The 21,751-nt window shown below is 42.3% G+C and overlaps 1 protein-coding gene across 3 annotated transcripts in view; it reads right to left on the bottom strand.

The window, feature by feature from the left end:
- Window positions 1–21,751, bottom strand: part of LOC115163386 (calcium-binding protein 8) — a 101,713-nt gene that overhangs the window by 45,581 nt on the left and 34,381 nt on the right. For all 3 annotated transcript variants that reach the window (XM_029715212.1, XM_029715211.1, XM_029715213.1), the window contains exon 4: window positions 14,507–14,619. In XM_029715212.1, the coding sequence (XP_029571072.1) occupies window positions 14,507–14,619 (113 nt within the window). The remainder of the gene's footprint in view (window positions 1–14,506; window positions 14,620–21,751) is intronic.

Below are 21,751 nucleotides of genomic sequence, written 5' to 3'. Positions count from 1 at the left end.
TCCTTACAACCGGTCAAACTGATGTCATTTAGAAAAAAAAATTACACAGAAAATCTTTCCTCTTTTGTTTAGTTATTGCATTTTCTCCCCGTTGCCTAAACATCTTCGCACCGCAAAAGAAGCAGAGGTGACAGACAACTTTACTAATGTCAAATAGATTGAAGAATTCATTCTATTGATTTATGACAATATTCTGGTGAGCAAGGGTTTATTTAGTCTTCTACGTCAACATATAATGACAGAAGAGAAGCTGCACGTATCTAATCAGACAGTACCGGTCAAAAGTTTGGACACACCTAATCATTCAAGGGTTTTTCTTTATTTTTACTATTTTCTACATTGTAGAATAATAGTGAAGACATCAAAACGATGAAATAACATATATGGAATCATGTAGTAACCAAAGAAGTGTTATCTTCTTTGGGATAGGGGGCAGCCGGATAAAAAACGTACCCGATTTAATCTGGTTACTACTCCTGCCCAGAAACAAGAATATGCATATAATTAGTAGATTTACATAGAAAACACTCGAAAGTTTCTAAAACTGTTTGAATGGTGTCTGTGAGTATAACAGAACTCATATGGCAGGCCAAAACCTGAGAAGATTCCATACAGGAAGTGCCCTGTCTGACAATTTGTTGTCCTTCTGTTGCATCTCTATCGACATTACAGCATCTGTGCTGTAACGTGACACTTTATAAGGCTTCAATTGGCTCTCTAAAGCCGCCAGAAAGTGAAATGGGGTGTCTGCTGTCTCTGGGCAAAGTACAGCAGCAGAGTTTGTAAGTGGTCAGCCTGGAGACAGTGAGACTGAGATGCGCATTCACGAGACTTCTCAATTTTTTTCTTTCAGCCTTTGAATGAATACAACGTTGCCCCGTTGGAATATTATCGCTATTTTACCAGAAAAATAGCATAAAAATTGATTTTAAACAGCGTTTGACATGCTTCTAAGTACGGTAATGGAATATTTTGCATTTTTTGTCACGAAATGCACTACCCTTCGGATAGTGACCTGAACGCACGAACAAAACGGGGGTATTTGGATATAACTATGGATTATTTTGAACCAAAACAACATTTGTTATTGAAGTAGAAGTCCTGGGAGTGCATTCTGATGAAGAACAGCAAAGGTAATCCAATTTTTCTAATAGTAATTCTGAGTTTAGTGAGCCCCAAACTCGGTGGGTGTCAAATTAGCTAGCCTGTGATGGCCGAGCTATGTACTCAGAATATTGCAAAATGTGCTTTCGCCGAAAAGCTATTTTAAAATCTGACATAGCGTTTGCATAAAGGAGTTCTGTATCTATAATTCTTAAAATAATTGTTATGTATTTTGTCAACGTTTATCATGAGTTATTTAGTAAATTCACCGGAAGTTTTCGGTGGGTATGCTAGTTCTGAACATCACATGCTAATGTAAAAAGCTGTTTTTTGATATAAATATGAACTTGATTGAACAAAACATGCATGCATTATATAACATAATGTCCTAGGAGTGTCATCTGATGAAGATTATCAAAGGTTAGTGCTGCATTTAGCTGGGGTTTGGGTTTATGTGACATATATGCTTGCTTGGAAAATGGCTGTGTGATTATTTGTGTCTATGTACTCTCCTAACATAATCTAATGTTTTGCTTTCGCTGGAAAGCCTTTTTGAAATCAGACAATGTGGTTAGATTAACGAGAGTCTTATCTTTAAAATGGTGTAAAATAGTTGAGAAAATTGAATTGTGGTATTTTAGTTGGTTTTGTATTTTGCGCCGTGCGATGCCATTGGCTAGGGGTTCCGCAGGCGGAACGGGGTCCCGCTAGCGGAACGTCTGTCCTCAAAAGGTTAAACAAATCAAAATATATTGTATATTTTAGATTCTTCAAAGTATCCACCCTTTGCCTTGATGACAGTGTTGCACACTCTTGGCATTATCTCAACCAGCTTCATGAGGTTGTCACCTGGAATGCTTTTCCAACAGTCTTGAAAGAGTACCCACATATGCTGAGTACTTGTTGACTGCTTTCCCTTCACTCTGCGGTCCAACTCATCCCAAACCATCTCAATTGAGTTGAGGTTGGGTGATTGTGGAGGCCAGGTCATCTGATGCAGAATTCTCCTTCTTGGTCAAATATCCCTTACACAGCCTGGAGGTGTGTTTTGGGTCACTGTCCTGTTGAAAAACAAATGATAGTCCCACTAAACGCAAACCAGACGGGATGGCGTATCGTTGCAGAATGCTGAGGTAGCCATGCTGATTAAGTGTGCCTTGAATTCTAAATAAATCACTGACAGTGTCACCAGTAATGCACCCCCACACCATCACACCACCTCCTCCATGCTTCACGGTGGGAACCACACATATGGAGATCATCTGTTCACCTACTCTGCGTCTCATAAAGACACGGCAGTTGGAACCAAAAATCTCAAATTTGAACTCATCGAACCTAAGGACATATTCCACCGGTCTAATGTCCATTTCTCATGTTTCTTGGCCCAAGCAAGTCTCTTCTTATTTTCAGTGTCCTTTAGTAGTGGTTTCTTTGTAGCAATTCGAACATGAAGGCCTGATTCACACAGTCTCCTCTGAACAGTTGATGTTGAGCTGTGTCTGTTACTTGAACTCTGTGAAGCATTTATTTGCGCTGCAATCTGAGGTGCAGTATATTTCCCATTTCTGAGGCTGATAACTCTAATCAACTTATCCTCTTCAGCAGAGGTAACTCTTGAATGGTTCTATAGTTGACTAACAAATAGCCTACCAAAAGGTCGGAAATTAATTATTCCACCATCTCTGGCTATAGCCTACAGATTATTTTTTATATTAGTACATTTGTGCCTGGTGCGGGCCTTAGATTTGAACTTTATCACATATAGTCGTGGTTGCGGATGGGTTATTAGCAATTGTGGGTGGGTGAACAAACACCTGACCCGTGCACCACTAATGTGTACTGTTACACCCCTGATTGACACTGTGTGAGATTAAACTTTATTTAGTTCTGTAGAAAAGCTATTAAAAAACGATTTGTCAAAAACAAACAAAAACTTTTTCCAACGGTATATTTGTTGCTCTTACATAGGCCTATATAATGCAAATAACATTGTCTTATCACGTAAGTAGGCCTACACTTGTTAAGAAACCCCTGTGGCCGTAGGGAGGAGAATAAGACTGAAGTGTAGATAGAACATGCTGTGACTTTGATGCTTCTAATATTCTCCTCATGTCTGATTCAGGGCTGCAGTTGATCTATCATTAGCCTACCGAGCTTGTTGGGGTCTGAGAGAGAGAGCAAGAGAGCGAGAGATAGAGAGTGTGGTAAAAGTGTTGCTCCTCTTCCCTCCACTTCTCTGCTCGGGGACTAATTAATATAATCATTTGTCAGTAATGGTGAAAGTAGCAAGAGCCTTGCATTAGATGAGGAAAACATATTTTTACTGTTCTGTTGTGCAAGTCACCCACACCCACCTACAATTGTTAAAGACACCTGCCAGACTATAGCCTATGTGATAAAGTTTCTGAGAAAAAGTTTATCTGAGAAAAAACCCAAAATGTAGTCTATAGATAAAAATTGCACAAGAATGTTACATTTATGGATTTTTTAAGGTACTGTTTTCTCTTTATTCAACCTGCCCGCCACTCACCCGCCCTTCATCCACACAATATTTAATAACCCTAAACCCACCCGTGGTGACCGCGGGTTATGAGACAACCCGTACATCACTATTCTGTTGACAGTCTTTTGTATTCTGCAGTACTAATGAGAAACAGAGTATAAGAAGTAACACATGAAGCTCTCATAACGCTTGTTTAATTTGGATCCTCACTATCTTTGTGCTGGTCAGAGACAGGGAGAGGAAGAGGGAAAGGATGAGGGAGAGTAATGCCTTTTATGCTCTCAGGAATACTGATGGAGACTCTTACTCAGAGTGTAGAGAATATCAAAGCAAAGACACTCAAAACCCAAAACCACATGAAAAGCTGATGAGGTGCACTTGTAATTGTGGTATCATTAGAGAAACCCTCTGAAAGCGAGAGGCAGATGATTAACATTACCATCAACACGAACATGAGATGTTGCTATTGTTTAATTACATGCACATATTCACCCCAATGGGATAATTAGGTACATTAAGAACTGCTACAGCACAGGTGAGTGAGTAGGTAGGTAAGAGCCATGACAGAATGTTAAATAATTTCTTACTGAACCAACCAACCTCCTACTGGGAAGGATGTGAGTGTGACATCATCACCCCGACATCAGTAGATTTAATTGTTTATCTACCCAGCGAATCATAAACTTAAATTTAAGGTGCATTTTCACTTACTCCATTGACGTCAATGTATGACTAAGTTAAAATTTGACTTGAGGAAATTCACTTAGATTGAGTGTTACAGTATGTCATAGGGTTTTGTAGTCAACTGCTAAAAAGATAGTTGACTGAGTAGCTTTCAGATAACAGAAAAACAGGACTTAGAAATTGCACTGGTCTTAAGAACTCTTCTGCTGCGGCACCAGTTACAGAACCGCTGAAGACCTCTAAAGTCTGAAGTGTCTAATAATGCCTTGTGCCTTCTTCAGCTTGCGTCTTAGAGTGACTGAGCTGAGGAGCCTTATTTATTTATTTTTTATTTTATTTTTTATTTCACCTTTATTTAACCAGGTAGGCCAGTTGAGAACAAGTTCTCATTTACAATAACACAATTCCCCCAAAAAATAAAGTGTGTGCAAATGTCGAAGAGTAGGGAGGTAAGGCAATAAATAGGCCATAGAGGCAAAATAATTACAATTTAACATTAACACTGGAGTGATAGATGTGCAGATGATGATGTGCAGGTAGAGATACTGGGGTGCAAAGGAGCAAGAAGATACATAACAATATGGGGATGAGGGAGTTGGGTGTGCTATTTACAGATTGGCTGTGTACAGGTACAGTGATCGGTAAGCTGCTCTGACAGCTGATGCTTAAAGTTAGCGAGGGAGATATAAGTCTCCAGCTTCAGTGATTTTTGCAATTCATTCCAGTCATTGGCAGCAGAGAACTGGAAAGAAAGGTGGCCAAAGGGGGTGTTGGCTTTGGGGATGACCAGTGAAATATACCTGCTGGAGCGCGTGCTACGGGTGGGTGTCGCTGTGGTGACCAGTGAGCTGAGATAAGGCAGGGCCTTACCTAGCAAAGACTTATAGATGACCTGGAGCCAGTGGGGTTGGCGATGAATATGTAGCGAGGGCCAGCCAACGAGAGAATACAGGTCGCAGTGGTGGGTAGTATATGGGGCTTTGGTGGCAAAACGGATGGCACTGTGATAGACTACATCCAGTTTGCTGAGTAGAGTGTTGGAGGCTATTTTGTAAATTGCCGAAGTCAAGGATCGGTAGGATAGTCAGTTTTACGAGGGTATGTTTGGCAGCATGAGTGAAGGAGGCTTTGTTGCGAAATAGGAAGCCGATTCTAGATTTAATTTTGGATTGGAGATGCTTAATGTGAGTCTGGAAGGAGAGTTTACAGTCTAACCAGACACCTAGGTATTTGTAGTTGTCCACATATTCTAAGTCAGAACTGTCCAGAGTAGTGATGCTAGTCGGGTGGGCGGGTGCGGGCAGCAATTGGTTGAAGAGCATGCATTTAGTTTTACTAGCATTAAAAAGCAGTTGGAGGCCACGGAAGGAGTGTTGTATGGCATTGAAGCTCGTTTGGAGGTTTGTCAACACAGTGTCCATAGAAGTATACAGACCGGTGTTGTCTGGGTAGAGATGGATCGGAGAATCACCAGCTGCAAGAGCGACATCATTGATGTATACAGAGAAAAGAGTCGGCCCGATAATTGAACCCTGTGGCACCCCCATAGAGACTGGTCCGGACAACAAGCCCTCCAATTTGACACACTGAACTCTATCAGAGAAGTAGTTGGTGAACCAGGCGAGGCAGTCATTTGAGAAACCAAGGCTATTGAGTCTGCCGATAAGAATGCGGTGATCGACCGAGTCGAAAGCCTTGGCCAGGTCAATGAAGACGGCTGCACAGTACTGTCTTTTATCAATGGCGGTTATGATATCGTTTAGGACCTTGAGCGTGGCTGAGGTGCACCCATGACCAGCTCGGAAACCAGATTGCATAGCGGAGAAGGTATGGTGGGATTCGAAATGGTCGGTGATCTGTTTGTTAACTTGGCTTTTGAAGATTTTAGAAAGGCAGGGCAGGATGGATATAGGTCTTTAACAGTTTGGGTCTAGAGTGTCTCCCCCTTTGAAGAGGGGGATGACCGTGGCAGCTTTCCAATCTTTGGGGATCTCCGACGATACGAAAGAGAGGTTGAACAGGCTAGTAAAAGGGGTTGCAACAATTTTGGCGGATAATTTTAGAAAGAGAGGGTCCAGATTGTCTAGCCCAGCCGATTTGTAGGGATCCAGATTTTGCAGCCCTTTCAGAACATCAGCGATCTGGATTTGGGTGAAGGAGAAGCGGCGGGGGGCTTTGGCAAGTTGCTGTGGGGGGTTTAGAGCTGTTGGCCGGGGTAGGGGTAGCCAGGTGGAAAGCATGGCCAGCCGGAGAAAAATGCTTATTGAAATCATCGATTATCAGAGATTTATTGGTGGTGACAGTGTTTCCTAGCCTCAGCGCAGTGGGCAGCTGGGAGGAGGTGCTCTTATTCTCCATGGACTTTACAGTGTCCCAAAACTTTTTGGAATTAGTGCTACAGGATGCCATGTTCTGTTTGAAAAAGCTAGCCTTTGCTTTCCTAACTGACTGTGACACACACGCACGAACGCAAACACCAGCCTGGTGTCTCTCAGAGACTGAGCTGAGGAGCCCTGCACCTGCTTGGTGACACACATAGCCCCTGATGGAGAAAGACCCTGACACAAGATGCCACAGAGAATAAAAGACAGCACTGTCCTCATCCTCCATCCTCCCCTCCGAGGCATAAGAGATTTATAAAATTCCAGTGGAAGCATTGACAGCCAGGAACTTTCGTAAGGTTACTCTCCTCATCTCCCAGCTAATGCTTTCAGTGTCGCAGAATTGTTGTGCGTCTGGCCCATCATCCTGATTCATGTATGGGACAAGTTGGCTATTCAAATCTATTCAGATTTCACCTCGGATGTGTTCTGCCAAGAGGCACAGTCAAAACGCTGTGATGTGAAAGCTTTGCCAGTCTTGTTTGATGATGGCCCTTATAGCACTTTATTACTTTGTTCTTGTTCATCATAGCCACTTTCTGGTTTTCATTCCATCAATCAATCAAATAAAAGTATTTATATAAAGCTATTTTTACATCAACAAAGTGCTTTACAGATGTAGTAAATGTCCACTGGGCACAAACTGGTTGAATCAATGTTGTTTCCATGTAATTTCAGCGACAAAAAAATAAATGTGATTATTTTGAATCAACATGGAAAACTGATTGGATTTGCTAAAAGTCAACAACGTAAAGGAATTTCCGAAATGTTTGTATTTTTTTCACCCAACTTTTATCCTAAAGACAACAACATGCTTCAAATGTTTGTTGATTTCATGTTGAATTCATATTAGTTGACAACTCAATCAAATATAAATCAAAACTGGACATTGAAATGAGGTCTGTGTCTAGTGGGTAGAGAGTACTATATTCATTAAGGTTAAGTGTTTGTACTCTATTTACTGTAACTGAAAAACATCAATATGGAATGGAAGTTGGGATAGCACCCATATGGTTGTTGTTTGCATTTACCATGAATGATAATAAGCTGTACTTTTACCCTTTGATTGGCAAAAAAGCAACATTTCAGGTTGTTTTTTGATGCAGTCTTAACTTAGCCTGGGTACCAGTCTCTTTAGTTAATCCACTCCCTGTACTCCATGTGCCAAAGAGACTGGCCTTTCTGCCATTTTCAAATATGAATGTTCTATCATTAATGAGCTCAAGAAGAGCAGAAGATTTGATCCTGTTTCGATCACCCTCACAGCTAGCCTCCAATCACAACGATTACGCAAATATTGGAACTCTATGACTTTTTATTCTCTCCACAGAACATCTTGTTATCCGGTTGTTAAGCAACTGTTTTTTTTGATTGTCCAGATGAAACCAGTCTGTCAAATGTTGCTAGCTCACATCTAAATTCTCAAACTAAATAAATACTGCAATTCCAACCACAAAATGTCTTAGTTTTATTTTAAGCCTCAAAATACAAAAACTTTCCTAGCTAACAGCTAAATGTTTGTTTTTGACTTTGTTACTAATTCTATTTCAGGCTCCACATTTTCATGCCATGGAAAATATTTCCAACAAACAATGCAACTCCATGGTAAATCCAACGCATATTGAAAGAGCCTCTTTGGCAATGACAAGGAGTGGCAAGGAGTGGAATGTTAGCTAAAGAGACTGGTACTCAGACTAGTCTTAACTACAGGACATGCTGGTTCAGCATTCTTCTCTCTAACTCTTTCTCTCCACCTACTTAATTGGAGGATTCCTCTGAAGAAGAGACTTTTTAGAGCCTATAATATCTGCTTAGTGGTCTGGTTAGGAAAACACTTGTCTGAAAACACAGTGTTGCAAGTTCAAATCCCAAAGAGTACCTCTGTTTTTACACCTCCCAACAAGCCCCTTAACGTAAATTGCTATGTAGTCTAAGTAAATATAGATTAAGTGAATTTAATTAACAATTCAAGTTACTGAGAAGCAAAGAAAATAGAAAAGTCTGTTTTTTGTTCGACTTGAATGCAGAGACGTTAAAGTAAAAAATATATAAAAATGATTCTGTCAAACTCATTCAGAGAACAGGGAGCTCAGGTGAATGAATAGTCAGCTCTCAATTCAGAAAGAGACCAAATACTACACACAAAAGGTTTCTGACTCAGAGAGACAAGCTACTGTACGTAAATAAGAACCAGTAAACAGGAAATGGGCAGGAGAACCATTGAGCAACAAAAACAGGTGTCACACACACACACTTTTATGCAAGTTAACGCAGGAAGCCGGACATCAAAATGTAAAACTGTAGGCTACAATACATCGACCATGAAGAATGAGGAGGGATTATCAGGATGGAATCACATTAAAATACTTTTTTTCTGAAGAGCAAAGATATATACTGTATATCCTCACAAATAAAATTAGATTAGCAAGATTATCAACCAAGCGCCTCTGAATATTCATTTATCAAACAGTGATAAATGTGAGCATGAATGTGAGGGAATCAATTCCTCCAGAGACACAAAACCAACTCTAGCCCCCCTCTTTGGAGGACAGCTGTAGACACAATTTTGAAAGTAGTAGCTAGAAATCATCTGAGCAACTCCAATTCCCTGATTTCCCCCTTTTTTTGTTGAAATATAACACTTTTCAGACAACCACACGCTCTGGTCTCCATCCTCTCTTCTCATATCAGCAAGCCAAGGTCAGAGCAGCTATCCTCAGTCAAACAGGGTTGGCACGGAGACCACAGTGTCTGCACCTGCAGCACCAGAGAGCATGTCCTCACAATGTAAACCAAGAGCTCCTGCTCACCAGAGACAAACCGGGTCACAGCCATGATAGCATCAGAGAGAGAAACCTGCCAAGTGTGCTCCACAGAGCCAAATGTCCCTCTCTTTCTCTCTCCCTCCTAGAATGTTGTGCTCTCGCTTTCTCTTTCTCTCTCTTTTTCCTTCTTTCTCTCTCTTTCTCTCTTTCTCCCTCTTTCTCTCTCTCCCCCTAGAGTTTTGCTCTCATAGGGGTGCTGTGATTTTCTTGTCATGGTGGGTGAAAAAAAATAAAAAATTATATATTGGTCCGCTAATACAGGACTAGTAAAGGCCCAGCGCACTACTTTAGTGAAAATTTATTTTTTCAAAACATATACAGTACCAGTCAAAAGTTTGGACACACCTACTCATTTAAGGGTTTTTCTTTATTTTTTACTATTTTCTACATTGTAGAATAATAGTGAAGATATCAAAACTATGAAATAACACATAAATTATGTAGAAACCTAAAAAGTGTTAAACAAATCAAAATATATTTTAGATTTTTTTAAAGTAGCCACCCTTTGCCTTGATGACAGTGTTGCACACTCTTGGCATTCTCTCAACCAGCTTCACCTGGAATGCTTTTCCAACAGTCTTGAAGAAGTTTCCACATATGCTGAGCACTTGTTGGCTGCTTTTTCTTCACTCTGCGGTCCAACTCATCCCAAACCATCTCAATTGGGTTGAGGTCGGGTGATTGTGGAGGCCAGGTCATCTGATGCAGTACTCCATCACTCTCCTTCTTGGTCAAATAGCCCTTACACAGCCTGGAGGTGTGTTTTGGGTCACTGTCCTGTTGAAAAACAAATGATAGTCCCATTAAGCGCAAACCAGATGGGATGGCGTATCGCTGCAGAATGCTGATGTAGCCATGCTGGTTAAGTGTGCCTTGAATTCTAAATAAATCACTGACAGTGTCACCAGTAATGCACCCCCACACCATCACACCACCTCCTCCATGCTCCATGGTGGGAACCACACATGTGGAGATCATCCGTTCACCTACTCTGCGTGTCACAAAGACATGGCGATTGGAACCAGAAATCTGAAATTAGGACTCATCAGACCAAGGGACAGATTTCCACCAGTCTAATGTCCATTGATCGTGTTTCTTGGCCCAAAGAAGTCTCTTCTTATTATTGGTGTCCGTTAGTAGTGGTTTCTATGCAGCAAATCGACCATGAAGGCCTGTATCACGCAGTCTCCTATGAACAGTTGATGTTGAGATGTGTCTGTTACTTTAACTTTATTTGGGATGCAATCTGAGGTGCAGTTAACTCTAATGAACTTATCCTCTGCAGCAGAGGTAACTCTGGGTCTTCCTTTCCTGTGGCGGTCCTCATGAGAGCCAGTTTCATCATAGCGCATGATGGTTTTTGCGACTGCACTTGAAGAAACTTTCAAAGTTCTTGAAATTTTCCGGATTGACAGACCTTCATGTCTTTAAAATAATGATGGACTATAGTTTCTCTTTGCTTATTTGAGCTGTTCTTGCCATATATGGACTTGGTCTTTTACCAAATAGGGATATCTTCTGTATACCACCCCTACCTTGTCACAACACAACTGATTGGCTCAAACGCATTAAGAAGGAAATACATTCCACAAACTTCACTTTTAACAAGGCACACCTGTTAATTGAAATGCATTCTAGGTGACTACCTCATCAAATCAAAATGTATTAGTCACATGCGCCGAATACAATAGGTGTAGACCTTACAGTGAAATGCTTACTTATGAGCCCCTAACCAACAATGCAGTAAAAAAATAAATAATATGAATAAGAATAAGAAAAAAAAAGTAACAAGTAATTAAAGAGCAGCAGTAAAATAACAATAGCGAGACTATATACAGAGGGGTACCGGTACAGAGTCGATGTGCGGGCGCACCGGTTAGACGAGGTAATTGAGGTAATATGTACATGTGGGTAGAGTTACTAAAATGACTATGCATAGATGATAACAACAGAGAGGGATGTAAAAGACGGTTGGGGGGGCAATGCAAATAGACTGCGTAGCCATTTGATTAGACGTTCAGGAGTCTTATGGCTTGGGGGTAGAAGCTGTTTTGAAACCTCTTGGACCTAGACTTGGTGCTCTGGTACTGCTTGCCAATGGGTAGCAGAGAGAACAGTCTATGACTAGGGTGGCTGGAGTCTTTGACAATTTTTAGGGCCTCCCTCTGACACCGCCTGGTATAGAGGTCCTGGATGGCAGGAAGCTTGACCTCAGTGATGTACTGGGCCGTACGCACTACCTTCTGTAGTGCTTTGCAGTCGGAGGCCGAGCAGTTGCCACAGCAGGCAGTGAGGCAACCAGTCAGGATGCTCTCGATGGTGCAGCTGTAGAACCTTTTGAGGATCTGAGGACCCATGCCAAATCTTTTCAGTCTCCTGAAGGGGATTAGGTTTTGTTGTGCCCTCTTCACGACTGTCTTGGTGTGCTTGGACCATGTTAGTTTGTTGGTGATGTGGACACCAAGGAACTTGAAGCTCTCAACCTGCTCCACTACAGCCCCGTCAATAAGAATGGGGGCGTGCTCGGTCCTCTTTTTCCTGTAGTCCACAATCATCTCTTTTGTCTTGATCACGTTGAGGGATCTCTGACCTCCTCCCTATAAACTGTCTCATCGTTGTCGGTGATCATGCCTACCACTGTTGTGTCATCGGCAAACTTAATGATGGTGTTGGAGTTGTTTCTGGCTGTGCAGTCATGAGTGACCAGGGAGTAAAGGAGGGGACTGAGCACATACCCATGACGGGGCCCTGTGTTAAGGATCAGCGTGCGCAATAGAGATTGCATCATCTGTGGATATGTTAGGGCGGTATGCAAATTGGAGTGTTTCTGGGATAATGGTGTTGATGTGAGCCATGACCAGCCTTTCAAAGCACTTCATGGCTACAGAAGTGAGTGCTACGGGTCGGTAGTCATTTAGGCAGGTCACCTTGGTGTTCTTGGGCACAGGGACTATGGTGGTCTGATTAGAACATGTCGGTATTACAGATTCAGACAGGGAGAGGTTGAAAATGTCAGTGAAAACACTTGCCAGTTGGTCAGTGCATGCTCGCAGTACACGTCCTGGTAATCCGTTTGGCCCTGCGGCCTTGTGAATGTTGACCTGTTTAAAGGTCTTACTCACATCGGCTGCGGAGAGCATTATCACACAGACTTCAGGAACAGCTGGTGCTCTCATGTGTGTTTCAGTGTTATTTGCCTCGAAGTGAGCATAGAAGAAGTTTAGCTCATCTGGTATGCTCGTGTCATTGGGCAGCTCTCGGCTGTGCTTCACTTTGAAGTCTGTAATGGTTTGCGAGCCCTGCCACATCCAACGAGCATCAGAGCCGGTGTAGTACGATTCAATCTTAGTCCTGTATTGATGCTTTGCCTGTTTGATGGTTTGTCGGAGGGATTTCTTATAAGCTTCCGGGTTAGAGTCTCGCTCCTCGAAAGCGGCAGCTCTAGCCTTTAGCTCAGTGCGGATGTTGCCTATAATCCATGTCTTCTGGTTGGGGTATGTACAGTACGTACGGACACTGTTGGAGCGACGTCATTGATGCACTTATTGATGAAGCCAATGTCTGATGTGGTGTACTCCTCAATGCCATCTGAGGAATCCCGGGAACATATTCCAGTCTGTGGTAGCAAAACAGTCCTGTAGCTTAGCATCTCCTTCATCTGACCAACTTTTAATTGATCGTGGTGCTTCCTGCTTTCATTTTTGCTTGTAAGCAGGAATGAGGAGGATAGAATTATGGTCAGATTTGCCAAATGGAGGGTGAGGGAGAGCTTTGTATGCATCTCTGTGTGTGGATTAAAGGTGGTCTAGAGTTATTTTCCCTCTTGTGCACATTTAACACGCTGATAGAAATTTGGTAAGACGGATTTAAGTTTGATTGCACATTAGCAAGAAGAACGGATGGCAGTGGGAGCTTACTTGCTCACCTACGGATTCTCAGAACGGGGATCTGGGCCTGTTCCAGTGAAAGCAGCATATCCTTCTTGTTGGACTCGTTAAAGGAAAAAGTTCATCTTCCGCGTAGGTCAGAGATTTTATTTTCCTCATGAAGCTGGTTGAGAGAATGCCAAGAGTGTGCAAAGCTGTCATCAAGGCAAAGGGTGCCACTTTGAAGAATCTCAAATATAAAATATATTTTGATTTGTTTGACACTTTTTTGGTTACTACATGATTCCATATGTGTTATTTCATAGTTTTGATGTCTTCACTATTATTCTACAATGTAGAAAATAGTAAAAAAAGAAAGACTGTATATTTATTTTGTAGAAAATATATATATTTTTCAGATTTTTCAGGTGCTGCTGCAGCACCCTCATTACCCTTACTTCCCGTGGCTATGGTTGTTCTCTCTCTCTCCCTTACACTCTCTAACTCATTCACTCTAACTCATACACTCTTTCATTCATTCGCTTTCACCCCCCACTTCTTTCACTTGCTCGAATCTTCTCACCTTGTCACTTCCAGTCACTCTGTTACTTCTCTCTCTCTCTTTCAAACACACACACACACACACACACACACACACACACACACACACACACACACACACACACACACACACACACACACGCACACACACACACACACGCACACACACACGCACACACACACACACACACACACACTATAATTGTGTTCCCCTCTATTACACAATCATGCCATCTTAGTCATCCACTCACTACTCTGACTCCCTCGCTAGCTATCATCCTCTCCCCCCTCCATTATGGTTCAGTGCAGGAACATCTGGCCAAATGGCACATAGATTATGTCCTGCCAGCATCTCCAAGGCAGGAGGCACTGCCACCAGACAACATCTGTCCATCAGGAACTGACACACTACACTCTTTGCTGCCTCTACACCGATCGTCATTGTGCAAATCAAGATGAATAAATGTCTTCGATTTCACTGCCAGCTATTGCACAACTTGGCCATGGCTGCAGCTATTGCAGGCCACTGCTTGGTAAAGGAAAGGTGATAGAAGATAGAGGTGAAAAGAGAGAAGTCCTTACCTGCCAGAATATGCTGTCTATTGTGCTCCCAAGGAAGCCCTCCCTGGTTTCAGACGACAGGAGCTTGGGTCCTAGGATCGTCATGAACTCATCGAAGTCCACCTGCCCGTCTCCTAAGAAACACAGTCAGACACACAGTATGACATGTCTTACTCACAAAAAAGTTGTATTTCAAATCAGTAAAAAGGACAATAACTGTATTTTATACCAAGTCTTCATTTGAGTATGTGTTCTTTCCCTTCAATACATATTCTCCTTCCTCTTCCTAATTTCCCTGCAGAAGAGGTTGTGTGCTGCCCATGCAGGGCAACTCAATCTGCCCCTTCACTCCTCCTCTCCTCCCTCTCCCCTGACGGGGGTGAACTCCTTAGTCACGCTGGCACTGTCACGTTTGATGCCATCGATTGTCCCTCTCTGTGCCCTGCATATGCAGAGTGGCATCCTGCCTCATCACTGGGGACCGTCAGGCAATGCAGCCAGTGTAGTCAGGGCCCCTGAACTATCGTGATGGCGGATGGATGTGATTTAAACCAAAAACACTTCCTAACAAAAGCAGCTGATCCCAGGCATCATGTTGTCACATTTTTGATAGGGCAAATGTCATGTCCTGACCAGTAAAAGGGGTTATTTGTTATTGTAGTTTGGTCAGGACGTGGCAGGGGGTATTTGTTTTATGTGGTTCGGGCTGGTTGTGTTAGTTGTAGGGTGTTTGATTTAGTATTCCGGGTTTTGGGCACTGTTCTATGTTTATGTATTTCTATGTTCAGTGTAGTTATTTGTATTTCTATGTTTAGTTAATTGGGGGTTGAATCCTCAATTGGAGGCAGGTGTTTTCTCGTTGCCTCTGATTGAGGGTTCTATAAATAGGTATGTGTTTGTTTTAGTATTTGTGGGAGATTGTGCTGGGTATAGCTTTGTTGCCTTACTGGCCTGTTATTGGTCGTTGTGTTTGTTTTGGTCTACCTTCTTGTCCATTTAATAAAGAAGATGAGTGCACATTTCCCCGCTGCGTCTTGGTCCACTTTACCCTACGACAACCGTGACACATGTATTATGAACATAACACCCCTATATAAAGCAACGGGAGCAATTGCAATACTGAGATCTCCAACAAAGACCACAAGCTCCTAAGCAATCCACCAAGGGCATTCTGCTGAGCTGGATAACAATCTGAGGGATCGTTCTGACAGTGGAACAGATTATCAGATCAACTCAATGAATCCATCCATATCTTATTGAGATCAGCTGGACTGTTGCAGCTGCTACTCAAAGAGAAAGAATCAATGGCCATCCGTGAATGCGTCACGTGTCTCTAATTCACCTTGCTGCTAGCTTGGCAAAGGCACAATAAACACCCTCAAATCCCATTCATCTGGTAATGTACTTGGCTATGGATACCTCCTCCATTTGATCACCATGATCTTTTGTGTTGCATCTATAGACAAGAAAATGAAACGAGATTGAGGCAAATTACTTTGAACAGAACACAAATTGATGTTTTGAAAACATCTCTCACTGTAATGACAGAGATGTAATAGCAACAACAATCCAGCCAACCCTTCTTATCTTGGCCAGGGTGTCCTCATTCAGTCACAGCAAGTAAAATCAACTGACAATTTCAAAGACATCGCAGATGACAAATGCTCCTCCAGTCCTCCCCCTCCACCAAACCAACAGGAACTCATACATTGATTGCTGTCACACCTCAGAGTGTACAAGCAATATCTATAACAAATATGACAGATAGGTGCTCCTAGATGTTCTAACTTGTCAAAGCAGGAGACGAAAGCGTTATATCAAGCAAACCCTCAATTTGACAGCAGGTATACTTTAATAGTAGGGAGGATAAATCGTTTCACTAATCATTCTTATCTGGAGTGGAGAGGCAATAGGAAGCAGGCCACAACCTTGAGCATTCAGTTATGACTTTTTGATCTTCCTCTGAGACCAGTCCACTACAGTTTTTCTAGCAATTCTGCCCCCCAAAAACAAAACAAACAAACAACAAACATTTGAGTGGAGAATACAAGCTATAAAAGAGACTAACAGGTGAAAAACGTTTTGAAAATGTCTCCAATTATCCAGTGTTTTGACACATCTAATGATTCCACAGAAGGTTTATTTCCAAAACCCTTTATCCACCAATTTTTCAATTTTTTTCATCAAAACTGATTGCTTATGGTAACTTCATGTGTACCCATGTGTTATTGTTTTCAGTAATTGGAATTGCAGTAGGCATTAACATATTGTTGCTTCAGGTTTAATTGAAGAGTTTGACAGAGATTTTAGATATGTATGAAAATGTGTTGTTAGCAAAACGCTAGCCCATTTTCATTGTTTAGCTGGAATGGAATGTTTGTATCCTGTATACTTGACTGTGATATGTGGTTGTCTCACCTAGCTATCTTAAGATGAATGCACTAATACTGTAGATTGCTCTGGATAAGAGCACCTGCTAAATGACTAAAATGTCACATGTACAGTTGAAGTCGGAAGTTCACATACACTTAGGTTGGAGTAATTAAAACTCTTTTTTTCCACCACTCCACAAATTTCTTATTAACAAACTATAGTTTTGGCAAGTCGGTTAGGACATCTACTTTGTGCATGACACAAGTAATTTTTTCAACAATTGTTTACAGACAGATTATTTCACTTATAATTCACTGTATCACAATTCCAGTGGGTCAGAAGTTTACATACACTAAGTTGACTGTGCCTTTAAACAGCTTGGAAAATTCCAGAAAATGATGTCATGGCTTTAAACGCTTCTGATAGGCTAATTGACATCATTTGAGTCAGTTGGAGGTGTACCTGTGGATGTATTTCAAGGCCTACCTTCAAACTCAGGGCCTCTTTGCTTGACATCATGGGAAAATCAAAAGAAATCAGCCAGACCTCAGAAAAAAATGGTAGCCCTCCACAAGTCTGGTTCATCCTTGGGAGCAATTTCCAAACGCCATGAAGGTACCCCATTCATCTGTACAAACAATAGTACCCAAGTATAAACACCATGGGACCACGCAGCCGTCATATCGCTCAGGAAGGAGACTCGTTCTCTCTCCTAGAGATGAACGTACTTTGGTGCGAAAAGTGCAAATCAATCCCAGAACAACAGCAAAGGACCTTGTGAAGATGCTGGAGGAAACAGGTACAAAAGTATCTATATCCACAGTAAAACGAGTACTATATCAACAGCCTTCCCTGTAGCTCAGTTGGTAGAGCACGGTGTTGGTGTTTGGTGTTTGCAACACCAGGGTTGTGGGTATGAAATGTATGCATTCACTACTGTAAGTTGCTCTGGATAAGAGCGTCTGCTAAATGACTAAAATGTAAATGTAAACATAACCTGAAAGGCCGCTCAGCAAGGAAAAAGCCACTGCTCTTAAACTGCCATAAAAAAGCCAGACTACGGTTTGCAACTGCACATGGGGACAAAGATCGTACTTTTTGGAGAAATGTCCTCTGGTCTGATGAAACAAAAATAGAACTGTTTGGCCATAATGACCATTGTTATGTTTGGAGGAAAAAGGGGGAGGCTTGCAAGTCGAAGAACACCATCCAAACCGTGAAGCACGGGGGTGGCAGCATCATGTTGTGGCGGTGCTTTGCTGCAGGAGGTGGACTTCACAAAATAGATGGCATCATGAGGGAGGAAAATTATGTGGATATATTGAAGCAACATCTCAAGACATCAGTCAGGAAGTTAAAGCTTGGTCGCAAATGGGTCTTCCAAATGGACAATGACCCAAAGCATGCTTCCAAAGTTGTGGCAAAATGGCTTAAGGACAACAAAGTCAAGGTATTGGAGTGGCCATCACAAAGCCCTGACCTCAATCCTATAGAAAATATGTGGGCAGAACTGGAAAAGCGTATGCAAGCAAGGAGGCCTACAAACCTGACTCAGTTACAACATATCTGTCAGAAGAAATGTGCCAAAATTCACCCAACTTGTAATCATGTGTTTTGTGTGTATTTGTTTGTGTGTGTACGTGTGTGTTTGTGCGCGTGCATGGTGCGTGCATGTGTGTGTGTGTGTTAATATGTGCAATACAGTTCATTAAGATGAAAGGGAGCAAGGGACCACAGCCAACATTTTACACATAGACAGCTTAGAGACAGATATTGCTACAATGGGACTATGGGATGTGTTAAGTTATCTTCCGGTGTGTGTTTGGATAGTAGGATCCTTCATGCTTATTGAAATTTTAAAGTGGAGGTTGTGATATGAAAGTATGGTGCGAATGAGTGCACATTACTGTGTGCATGTAATGTACTGTATGTACATGCAAATGTGTGAGCATAATGGTGAATGAGCACTCATGCCAATGTATTTATTATGTTTGTGATTATGTTGTCATACTGTGCCTTCGGAAAGTATTCATTATCCTTGACTTTTTCCACCTTTTTTTAGGTTACTGATTTATTCTAAAATTGATTTAGTCGTTTTTTTCCCCCTGATCAATCTACACACGATACCCCATAATGACAAAGTAAAAACAGGTTTTTAGACATTTTTGTAAAAGTATTACAAATAAAAACTGAAATATCACATTTACATAAGTATTCAGACCCTTTACTCAGTACTTTGTTGAAGCACCTTTGGCAGCGATTACAGCCTTGAGTCTTCTTGGGTATGACACTACAAGCTTGGCACATGTGTATTTGGGGAGCTTGTCCCATTCTTCTCTGCAGATCCTCTCAAGCTCTGTCAGGTTGGATGGCGCCAGAGGAGATGGCTGCCGTGTTACGGGCTCCTAACCAATTGTGCTATTGTGTGTGTTTGTCTGCGTTATTTGAAAGGTATTTTGTACATAATGTGTCTGCCACTGTCTCTTATGACCAAAAAGAGCTTCTGGATATCAGGACAGCGATTACTCTTTACCATCAGCTGCTGCTCGCTGTTTGTTTGTTACCTATGCATAGTCACTTCGCCCCCACTTACATGTACAGATTACCTCAACTAGCCTGTACCTCCGCACACTGACTCGGTACCGGTGCCCCCTGTATATAGCCTCGTTATTGTTATTCTATTTGTGTTACTTTTTATTATTACTTTTTATTTTAGTCTACTTGGTAAATATTGTCTTCTTCTTGAACTGCACTGTTGGTTAAGAGCTTGTAAGTAAGCATTTCACGGTGAAGTCTACACTTGTATTCAGCGCATGTGACAAATAAAGTTTGATTTGATATAAGCCAACGCCAAATCATTGGATAATAAAATGGAAGTGGCTGAACGACCACATGAATAACATACATCTGGCTGGGTTTTCGGTCCATCGGCAAGATAGAACAGCTGTGGCGTTCTGTGGGGTGGCGGTCTGTGTTTATTTGTAAATAACAGCTGGTGCACGAAATCTAATATTAAGGAAGTCTTGAGGTTTTGCTCGCCTGAGGTAGAGTATCTCATGATAAGCTGTAGACCACACTATTTGCCAAGAGAGTTTTAATCTATATTTTTCGTAGCTAACTATTTACCACCACAAACTGATGCTGGCACTAACACGGCACAAAACGTGCTGCATATGGCCATAAGCAAACAAGAAAATCCTCATCCAGAGGCAACGCTCCTAGTGGCCGGGACTTTAATGCAGGGAAACTTAAATCTGTTTTACCTCGTTTCTATAAGCATGTTACATGTGCAACAAGAGGTAAAAAACTCTAGACCACCTTTACTCCACACACAGAGACGCATACAAAGTTCTCCTTCGCCCTCCATTTGGCAAATCTGACCATAACTCTATCCTCCTGATTCCTGCTTACAAGCAAAAATTAAAGCATGAAGTACCAGCGACTCGCTCAATAAGGAAGTGGTCAGATGACAAAGATGCTAAGCTACAGGACTGTTTTGCTACCACAGACTGGAATATGTTCTGGGATTCTTCAGATGGCATTGAAGAGTACACCACATCAGTCACTGGCTTCATCAATAAGTGCATTGATGATGTAGTCCGCACAGTGACTGTACGTACATACCCCAACCAGAAGCCATGGATTACAGGCAACATCCACACTGAGCTAAAGGGTAGCGGTGCCACTTTCAAGGAGCGGGACTCTAACCCGGATGCCCACAAGAATTCTCACCATGCCCTCCAATGAACTATCAAACAGGCAAAGTGTCAATACAGGACTAATATTGAATCGTACTACACCAGAGCTGACGCTCGTCGGATGTGGCAGGGCTTGCAAACTATTACGGACTACAAAGGGAAGCACAGCTGCAAGCTGCTCAGTGAAACAAGCCTATGCTCGCTTTGAGGCAAGAAACACTGAAGCATGCATGAGAACATCAGCTGTTCCAGACGACTGTGTGTTCATGCTCTCAGTAGCCAATGTGAGTAAGACCTTTAAACAGGTCAACATCCACAAGGCCGCAGGGCCAGACAGATTACCAGAACGTGTACTCCGACCATGCACTGACCAACTGGCAATTTTTTTCACTGACATATTCAACCTTATCTTTGACCGAGACTGTAATACCAACATGTTTCCAGCAGACCACCATAGTCCCTGTACCCAAGTAAACTAAGGTAACCTACCTAAATGACTACCGACCCGTAGCACTCACGTCTGTAGCCATGAAGTGCTTTGAAACGCTGGTCATGGCTCACATCAACACCATTATCCCAGAAACCCTAGACCCACTCCAATTTGCATACCTCCCCAACAGATCCACAGATGATGCAATCTCTATTGCACTCCACACTGCCCTTTCCCACCTGGACAAAAGGAACACCTATGTGAGAATGTTATTCATTGACTATAGCTCGGACCCTGGGACTAAACACCTAACTGCAACTGGATCCTGAACTTCCTGATGGGCCGCCCCCAGGTGGTAAGGGTAGGTAAAAACACATCTGCCACACTGATCCTCAATACAGGGGCCCCTCAGGGGTGCGTGCTCAGTCCCCTCCTGTACTCCCTGTTCACACTTGACTGCATGGCCAAGCATGACTCCAACACCATCATTAAGTTTGCCGACGACAGTGTCAGCCTGATCACCAACAACGATGAGACAGCCTATAAGGAGGAGGTCAGAGACCTGACAGTGTGGTGCCAGGACAACAACCTCTCCCTCAACGTGATCAAGACAAAGGATCTAACTATCATGGTCCAAATGTAACCGATGTGAAATGGCTAGTAGTTAGCGGTGGTGCGCGCTAATAGCGTTTCAATCGGTGACGTCACTCGCTCTGAGACCTGAAGTAGGGTTTCCCCTTGCGTTGCACAAGGGCCGTGGCTTTT

This window comes from Salmo trutta, chromosome 26 (assembly GCF_901001165.1).
Source record: "Salmo trutta chromosome 26, fSalTru1.1, whole genome shotgun sequence".
Taxonomy (NCBI): Eukaryota; Metazoa; Chordata; class Actinopteri; order Salmoniformes; family Salmonidae; genus Salmo; species Salmo trutta.
Note: the sequence above shows the minus strand (reverse complement) of the source record. Positions and strands in the feature narration are given on the sequence as shown.